The sequence below is a fragment of the Cupressus sempervirens genome, chromosome 5 (assembly GCF_028749045.1).
Source record: "Cupressus sempervirens isolate cs-2001-9-10 chromosome 5, ASM2874904v1, whole genome shotgun sequence".
Classification (NCBI taxonomy): Eukaryota; Viridiplantae; Streptophyta; class Pinopsida; order Cupressales; family Cupressaceae; genus Cupressus; species Cupressus sempervirens.
Window position 1 is genome coordinate 224,022,818 of NC_143122.1, and position 9,695 is coordinate 224,032,512.

At 28.8% G+C, this 9,695-nt stretch overlaps 1 protein-coding gene across 1 annotated transcript; it reads right to left on the minus strand.

The window, feature by feature from the left end:
* Positions 1 to 2,414: 2,414 nt before the first annotated feature.
* Positions 2,415 to 6,745, minus strand: LOC149555237 (beta-carotene isomerase D27, chloroplastic-like). The gene is made up of 7 exons (XM_089833607.1): positions 6,306 to 6,745; positions 4,693 to 4,832; positions 4,494 to 4,586; positions 4,316 to 4,380; positions 3,326 to 3,432; positions 3,120 to 3,212; positions 2,415 to 2,672 (listed from the first exon to the last, which is right to left on the minus strand). Exons 1-7 carry the CDS (start codon positions 6,607 to 6,609, stop codon positions 2,617 to 2,619), a joined length of 858 nt encoding a protein of 285 aa, XP_089689733.1. The 5' UTR covers positions 6,610 to 6,745; the 3' UTR covers positions 2,415 to 2,616.
* Between the last annotated feature and the right edge of the window lie 2,950 nt (positions 6,746 to 9,695).

Sequence of the window (9,695 nt, forward strand, 5' to 3'; positions counted from 1 at the left end):
AAAAATGACAAAATAAACTGAATAAGACAAATTATTTAATTTTAATTTATTTAGTAGAGAAAATAGGTTGATTAATAAAATGGATTATGTTTTTTTGTTAATTAATCAATGGTGTTATGGCAAGTAATTAAATAAATTAATTTAGCTAATGGATGATACTAGTTAAAGAAATAATGCATAATTATTTAACCAATAAATGCAACTAAGTTAATTAAATTCAATTAATATAAACTTATTCAAACTTAGGTGCCTATAGCACTTATCTAGGTGAAGCACATGGAGCACTTTGATTCCTGATTTAATACATGTTGCTATAGAGATTGTTTCCTTGTTCATATTTGTGGCTACTTATTGACCCTTATGCAATGTATAAAAGTGGGAGAATGTTGAGAAAATGGATGTTGTAAACCTTGCATAAATATACATTTTATTATAGGTTTTTTTTTTTCAAAATGTTGCACCTAGAACATCTATATGGACGTGCAATATATAGAGATTCTAGATACAAATATTCTTAGGACCACATGATGAGTTGTATTTTAACATTGTAATACTATTTGATGTGATTATTTAATCTTGAGGAATAAACTAAATAAACTTGTACCCAATTTATTGAATGTGAGGTCAAGGGGTTTGGTATCACATGTTTTAACACATGGTTTATTTAATACCCTTTGGTAGTTTTGTGGGGATTGGTTCTATAAAAATAACCATAAAGGTAGTTTTTAAAGGTTAGCTAGGTTTGACATTTGTGGAGGCTAGAAGAATGACATATGATGTGTAGTTTATTGCTTGTTCACATGTAATTGCTTAATTATGGTTGAGACTTTGAAGACTTTTATGGTGTATTGTAATGGTTGCATTGCTAAACAATACATAGATGATAAATGCTTTTGGAAATTGAATTTTCTTTTATGAGGGTTTCCTAGGGCATATCTTGTATCACATTTTTGTGGATATGGTTGTCTATCCTCTTGCACATGAATTCTGAGTATTTACTTATTTATTCTACACTATGGGATCTATAAAAATATCACAATGTTGGCTGCAAGTTTCGCTACACTATGTGACCATGTTCTTTATAAATTTTGAAGCCAAATTTACAACCTACAAGAAAATAGTTGTCTAATAGCTATTTGGGAGATACAATCCCTAAGTTGAGTCAACAATAAATATTGGACATACTTGGGTGTGGGGAATTGTATGCATGCTTTCAATAAAACACCCAAGTACGTTAAAAATAAAAGATGTGATCATGTCTTTCAAACAAGTTTCAAATGTTCTTGATATTACAGTTAATGTGTGTGTGTGTGTGTGTGCGTTGCTCCTAGATCCTTAGTTATGCATGGTGAGTTCATAGAGTTGTATAATGAGTTCCATTTCCTTAAAAATATTCTTTTGTTCCTATTTTCAATCATTAGATGTGTCATAGATGGAATAACAAGTCTTTGGACCAGAAAAATGAATTTTGAATTTAAAGGACACTACTACATGTATCCCTTTTTCAGAGGATAAGAGAGGAGTATGCTACAATTGGAAATGGGTATATAGTTGAGAATGGACATAAGAAGCTATTAACAAGTGACATGAGCTTGATCTTAGGCGTGGAGCCTAGATTTAAGGTAAATTAATTTGTGAATAATACATAATAATTACAACTCAGAATTATAAATAAATACATGGAATCAAAAGTAAAAGTTTTCTTTTAATTATAAAACATACATTAATTTTCTCTCTACAAATAAACAATACTTTCTTATTAACTTTTCAATTATTTGTATTTGAATCTAAATTATTTCTATATATAGTTTAAAATTTATCATTAAACAATTAAAATATTTATCCATAAATCTTTTGACAATCTTGTGACTTAATGATCTAGATTATTATTTCAAAAATGAAAAAAAATTCCCTAAATGTAGAGATTATATTCTAAGAAGGCAGACTTCTAATTACCACTTTGCATGAATTAATTTTTGTTATTTAAATAACCCATGCTTTGACTCATGCAATTATAAAGAAAATGATAGAAAAATAATTAATTTTATTTCATGAATTTTAAACTTTATTTATATTTTCAATTACTCTTTTTATTTGTATTTCTATTTTTCTCTCAAAACTTTAAGAATATACTACTTAAAAATTTTTTTTACTATACATTATAAAAACCTTAATTAAAATCTTAAATTAAGAAAAAAACAAAAACAACAAAAACAACTTATTTATACTTCTTATCCCTTCCTTTATGACCGACTTTCATTTCATTTTCTCATTGTTCCTTTGGAATTGCATTGATATCATTAAGCTTTTATAAAATGTCAATCCACAAGAGATGACAAAGAAACATGTCAATTTATTTAATTGAGCTTGTCCAACTAACCTTTAACCTTTTTAATCTAGTGATTAATCTTTAAAAAATAGGTTAGCACTTGCTCTTAAAGAACAATTGAAGTATTAAAAAAAAGTCTGGTATCTACCTAAAACTGGGATCTAACGAAGGAAAGAAACAAGGAAATTTTGAGTTTCTATACGTCAAGAGAATATTTGGGCTTGTCCTATATGCTTTCTATCAAGTAGACCATTAAAAATATTCTTCACCTTGAAAGAGCGAAGAAATCATGGGGTCATTTTGAAGTCTGCACAAATGTCTGTATGTGGCTTCTTTAACTTACCTGAAAAATAACATATGAATGTTAGATTCTCGTCCTCTTTCAAGCTCTTATGGTTATGAAAAATTATAAAGATTTCTATAACAATTGTGTGGTGTATTTAAGAAATATAATGCCTTTGTTTTCTTTTTTTTTTAATAATATTGTATATTGTATTGGTGATCTATTATGAAGATGTTAAGAACAAGTTCGAAATGATATTTATTTATATATTTTTAGATCTTGAAAAGATTATTTTGAAGTCTATCAAAATGCAGTGATCTATTTTCAAGATGCTAATAACAAGTTTGAAATGATAAAATTCTCTACATAATCTAATATAGAAAAAATGCATTGTTGATTAGAACTTATGAAAATCTAATTCAAGAACCTACAATACAACTATAAATTGTGAACCTTTTATCTGAAACAAAAAGAAAATATAATTTATCAATCATAATATATACTTACAAAGATTATAGCAGGACTGTCTGAAAGCTGTATCCTCTTCAATGGATGGAGGAATTTTTCCAAAGACTATTTCACAACTCATGTCCTCAAAATCTGCCACTTAAATCAAACTTCATTGTGAAAGTTCCTAAAATACCATGAGACAAAAATATTGGAAGGAAAAACTTATTGATATAGATATAATCACACAATCAAGGGAACCTTACTGGGAGTTAGAGTCATTGGTGTTCCAAGATATTGTCGCATATAACGCTGTGAAGGGATTTTGCATTGATTTGTACAAATTCCAACACAGTTGGAGCTCTCCAAAATCCTACAATCACCACTGAAGTTCATATGAGAATTCCATGGAGGAGTATCTTGTACAAAGTGAAAATATAACTCAACCTTAGCTGATACCAAAGGAAAAAAGAAGAAGTTTGGCTTGATGGTTGATAATGTCTACCAATCAATACTGGATAATTTATTTGAGGTTTATGGTAGATTAATGGTGTAGCAGAGAGATGTAAGCTTGAGGAAGAATAAGTATTGAAATCTTATTTTTGGATTGAATTGTGTATGTTTTTATAGCATCGATGTCTGGGGTTCACACTGGTGATTCATAATCCTAAACATTAATGTTAAAAAACATACACATTCTAATTTAGAAACTAAATTTCATTACAAATGAATTGTGGAAATCTGATAATGTTATGACTAAGTATGTAAAGAATTGCAAATTATTGGATTGTATGTTGAGTACAAAGTTTTCAAGTTTTGACATTGATTCTTATTGAGTGTTTTTTAAGGTATTTTGGTATGTTTTGATCAATATATCAACTATTTATATAAAGGAAGGTCTATCTCTATTGAAATAAAGAATATATTAAAGACAATGAATAACTGTTTATGAACAAAATGAATTTCCTAAGTTAATAGTAAAATCAATCTTTACAACAACTTGAATGAAATTTTAAAACTTCCTTTTGATTTTAATGCTAAATATTTTAGCGGTTAGGAATGTCTATTTCAAATTGGTGATTATATTATCTCAAAACTCAGATTGTTTTTCTTGCATCCTACAAAATAATCTTGATTGTTCATATTGGCAAACACCGAAATCATAAGAGAAACTATATATGTAGCTGGATTACTATTAAATAGAAAAATGAAAAATGAGCCACAATTTCATTTTTCTTCTTCTCACTGAAGGTTACCTGCATTTTTTCACATAAACTGTGGTTTTTTCCTTAGACCCATCTATATTTTCTGTTTGCCTGACCTGAAAAACAAAAGATCATTTTTTCATACATCAGCTTTCATTCATATACAAAGAAAGAAACAGCAATATATTGTTGAAGCAATAGCCATATAAAATGTATGGAAGCATTCAACCTCACAAGGTCCAACAAGCCACTTAAAGAGCATTGGAGTAGCAACAGCAAAGTATTGGGAAGTGAATTTTGAAGGTCTTAAAATAGCTCGAACCTGTTCATCAATCACAACCACAATTTACTGTAATTAATGGCTGAAACAAAAAATAAAATGAAATAGATAAAAAGAGGGACTCAAAAAGAATATAAAAATCACTCACAAAAGCCAAGACGAAATCTGGAAAAGCCTGGCTCAGTGCATGGAAAATTAGCTCTCGTTGTACAGCAGGGCTAAAACTTTGAGAAACCTTTGAAATAACATCAATAAGACCTTCATAACCAATCAAATCTGTACTCATGCCTGCAAATTTTTAAAAAAATTCATTTAAGTACGTTTATAAACATGAGAGATAATTATATTCTTTGTTGGATTAGTAATAGTATAGTGTATTGTATGATGATTAAATTGTAGTGTGTGATTCTTATTATGCAGGTTCAAATCTCTATAAGAAAGTGAACGGTGGATGTTCATATTGAACATGAGGTTGCCCATATGTAATCTCATTGATTCATAGTTTTGATTAAAAGTATCTTTTGCCCATATTTATTCTCATTGATTCATCCTTTTGATCAAAAGGATCTTTAATGAAATAATTTGATAGCTAAATTGTATTGCTGTAATTCTTGTCATAAAGATTCAAACCTCTCGCAAAAATTGTTGCTGAAGGTTCATGTTGGAGAACTTTATGAAATTTGATATTTACTAATAATCTCTGGATTTGTTACAGATCCGTGTAAAATTTACTCTTACTAACTTTAAGGCTCTCTTTGTGTACTTATAAATCTGCCTAGAACTTTTAACACACTCGTCTAAAGTAAATTAGTTTTGAAGGGACTGAAAATTTCATATATAGAAAAGGATAGATCAAAGTAACACAACATATTTTCAAATGGGAACTACAGCCAAGATGTCAAGGAAAATCAAACACAACTCCAAAGCATTAAATAGTACTCAAAACTAGACCCTAGCCTATTCAATTTCAAACCCTTTAGACAGATATGCTACTGAGAGGCATATTTGGAAAAACCTAAGTGTCTAATACATCTATGTTGGTTTCTTTACATGTTTTTGGATGAGATTTGTTGCCAAGATGTTAGGGGAAGATCAAGCACAACTAAGACCATGTTGTCAAAGCGTTAAATAGTACCCAATGCCAAGCGCTACCCTATTCAATTTCACATCCTTAACTTCGAAATGTGATTGAGAGACAGACTTGGAAAGACCTTAACGTCTAATGCATCTATATTGGTGTCTTCAGATTGTTCCTGAATCCCAATATAAAATCTCCTATACATACAACAATGATTGCCCAAAGAGTGTATTTAACAAGTTCTCAGATGGGATTGCAGCCAAGATGTCATGGAAGATCAAATACAATTGGCAAAGCGTTAAGTAGTATCCAATCCTAAATCCTATCCTATTCAATCTCACAACTTTTAGCTCTAAAACACAAGTGAAACACAGATTTGGAAAGACCTTAATGTCTAATATACATCTATGATGGAAAGATCTTAATGTTTAATGCATCTATGTTGGTCTCTTTAATGTAAATTTTGTCTTCATACATAAAGTACTTACTGGTAGTGGAAAGAATCTCATGAGAGATATAGTCGCCACTTCAACATTTAACATTATCCTAATATAAAATCTCATATACATACAAGAGTAGCAACAAATGAAGGCCAAAAACTGACAAATCTCAAGAATATTGTCCAACTCTAGAGAAAGAAAGGGAGAAAAGAAGAGGAAATTCAATTAGATAGAATGAGTTACCTGTTGATTCTTTCACACAATGGCATAGATAATTGATAGCCATATTTTCAATCCAATTGTCCTTATACTCTGTTTTCTTCACTATGGGTTCATTTATCATTTTCTGAGAAGAGTTAGCCAATACACAATACACCTTCCTTCTGGACTCAATTGAATTCATGGATTTCATTCTGTTCCTGGATTGTAAAGAAGTTTCTATTGATCCCATGAATTGAAAAGAAGCTTCTACTGATCCTGAGGAGGACTTGGGTACTTTAAGAGATTTCATCACTGTACATCTGAGGCTAAGAGAAACAGCCTCCATGGTGTATTGAATCCTTAGTGTATTCAAACCCAAACCTCAAATTTCCATTGAAGTATATGTTTCTATTTTAAGGATGCCCATCTAAGTATAGAAAAGTCTTCCTTCACAATAGACAAAAGGCCGGTTCATCAGCTATTGCAGCATCTTATTTTCCTATGCTCAATGGGTCTATTTCCCATGAGCTTCACGGTTCAAAATAATATAACATTTCTGACTCCTGTCAATTGCCATGCTTCAAGACAGAAAAATTTATAATATTATGTTTTTTTCTAATGCATTTGTTATTAGCCAATCTAGGTAACATATTACCCACATACATAAGACCAATGTTGTCTTCAGTTATGTTTTGTACAATTAACAATATATATATTTTACATTGTAAATATCTATTTTATCTTTATTTACGTTTGAGATTTGATATGTTCAATTATTTCTTCAAGTTGACATTAAAATAAATATCTTTCTTAAAGAAATATAGATTCTATAAACAATGATAATCATTTTATTAGATTTAACAATTTGTCTTACTTTTTTTCTTTTAATAGGTAATGGGCCTATTATTATGTGTTCCGTTGATTGTAGGCTCTTGCCTAACTAAATCATTAAATCTTAATCTAGTTATTCTAATTAATTTTCTTATTGAAAACATTTAAACTACAAATTTAAAAAAGTCATTAACATTTATATTGAATTTAAAGTATCTTATTAAAAAATATTAAAGTGCTTTAATATCAATTATTTTCTTTATCAATGTCAATCAATTTTTGATTTTGATTATGTAAGTATTTTAACATCAAAATTATTAGTTTTGATGATAAAAGTAAATAGTTTTGATAGTTAAAAACACTACCAAATCAAAAATTGATTTTTGAAGATGGTAATAGATTGTAGAAATCTGATCATTTGATGATAAAAGTAAATAGTTTTGATTGTAAAAATAACTAGCAAATCAAAAATAGATTTTTGAAAATGATAATAGATTGTAAAAATCTGATTACATTAAATATTTCAACATATTTTGATTAAGATAAGAAATACCTCAATTTAAAAACAAAAAACTCTCATACAGCTAAACTGAATAATCCACCAACATCAGATAAAACTATTTTCTCATTGATCCATTTTTAATCTCTTCTGTTTAAGGGTATTTTCTGGTCTGCAACTAATTTTTAGCAATGATCCAAAGGTAGTATTTGTCTGTACAAATTATTAATATTATTTTAACAAGTCAAGTCACGTCACTTTTTGTACAAATTATTCATTCAACAAGACAATCAGGGCTCTGTGGAATTTTGAAACCAGAATTCCAAATTGAATAAGACAGAGTAAGCAAAGGATATATAATCAAGAAGAATTAGAATAAAGTTTCGTTGTCTAGTAAGAAATTTGTCAGCTCGTTAGTTGTGGAGTTTCGTACGAATTCAACTCAATTGATGTAATAGAATAAGTGTATCGAGAAATAAAATAAATGTATTGATCTCATGGGATATTGTATTCAAATATGTTTAAGCAATTATTTTATAAAATTAATATTTAAAATAAAAGATTATAATTTAAGAAGATTTAGATTATTAGAGCATGTTGTAAATCATGAATATTGTTTGTCAGTTCTTTCTATTTATTTATAAGTTTAAGATCATACTATAAATCATGCATATTGTTGGTAAGTTCTTGTAATTTACTCAAAAAATTTAAAACATCTGTGTCTAATTACAAGGCTGAACTCATCTTCTAAATTGGTCAAACCGTCTCTCTCACTGTCTCTCCCTCCTCTCTCTAAGTAGACAAAAATAAAGAGAACCAATGCATATATAGATAGATAGATAGAAACACACAAACAAAAAAACATCTGTCTCCAATCATAAGGTTGTACTCATCTTCGAAATTGCTCAAACCGACTCTCTCTCTCTCTCTCTCTCTCTCTCTCTCTCTCTCATAAAGAAAACCACGAGCATATGTGTGTGTAAGTGTCTATGTATTTATATATATGTATATGCATATATACATGCATATATGCGCGCACGCACACACATAAATATAAATATACATTTACATATATATATATATATATATATATATATATATATATATATATATATATATATATATATATATATATATATATATATATATATATATATATATATACATATCTATTTGTATGTATATTATAGATATATATACATATATATGTATCTGTATATGTATACATATGTATAAACATATATGTATATATACATATATACAGATGTGTATACATATATGTATATGCATATGTATGTAGATGGGTATGTGCAAGATTATGGTGTGCCAAAAAGTGGCGATGTGAAAAAAATGGAGTTTGAAAATGTCTAAAAGCATTTCAAAATTCGCTCTAACTTTTTTCCACCTATCATGATGTCAAGGCTAAAAAGTTTGGGCCAAGCCTTTTTGGGTATCCGATTGGTTATCGAGTATTCGATATCATATTAGGTATCTAATATGAAATTAGATACCCGAAACTTGCAACATAAATTTTTAAAAAAAGCTCGAGAGCGATTTTTGCATTGCATTTTTGGGTTTGTTTGGTTGTACTCCATTTCGGGTATCGAATTTCGGAACGAGTATAGGATACAAGTAAAATTTTTATTGTATTTTTTTAATGATTTGAATGAATTTTAATATAAATTAGTTATTTTAAATAGAATTTGTTAAAAATTAGGTTTTTTAAAATAGAAATTGCTGAAATTTAGGATTTTTTAATAGAAATTATGTTTTACAAATTAATAGGTATAGCTAACCCAAATGATGCTACTAAGACAAGAAACAATGTTCCTTGTAACCCTCCACCTAACGATCCAATACCCCTCAAAATCGTCCACCAAATGATCGCCTAACCCCTTAAAACCCTCATCGAATTGAAAATTTGATATTTGAAAATCTTGCCAAACTGAGGGTTTTGCAAACTACATATAACAATATACCTGCATTGGCTCCCATGTTATCCACATTAAACACCATAGCGGATAATATTGAAACACTTACCAGTGAACAAAATGTTTCTCTTCACTAGCATGAGCAAATGCATGCCATGTTTGATGATGCGT

What these genes read in the sequence shown, in the direction of transcription:
- LOC149555237 (XM_089833607.1), bottom strand. Translation starts at nt 6,609, where the DNA reads ATGGAGGCTGTTTCTCTTAGCCTCAGATGTACAGTGATGAAATCTCTT. An exon ending in GGCTTGTTGGACCTTGTGAG is followed by an intron (nt 4,381 to 4,493) that starts GTTGAATGCTTC and finishes TTTGTTTTTCAG; the next exon opens with GTCAGGCAAACAGAAAATAT. An exon ending in ACAGTCCTGCTATAATCTTT is followed by an intron (nt 2,673 to 3,119) that starts GTAAGTATATAT and finishes GTTATTTTTCAG; the next exon opens with GTAAGTTAAAGAAGCCACAT.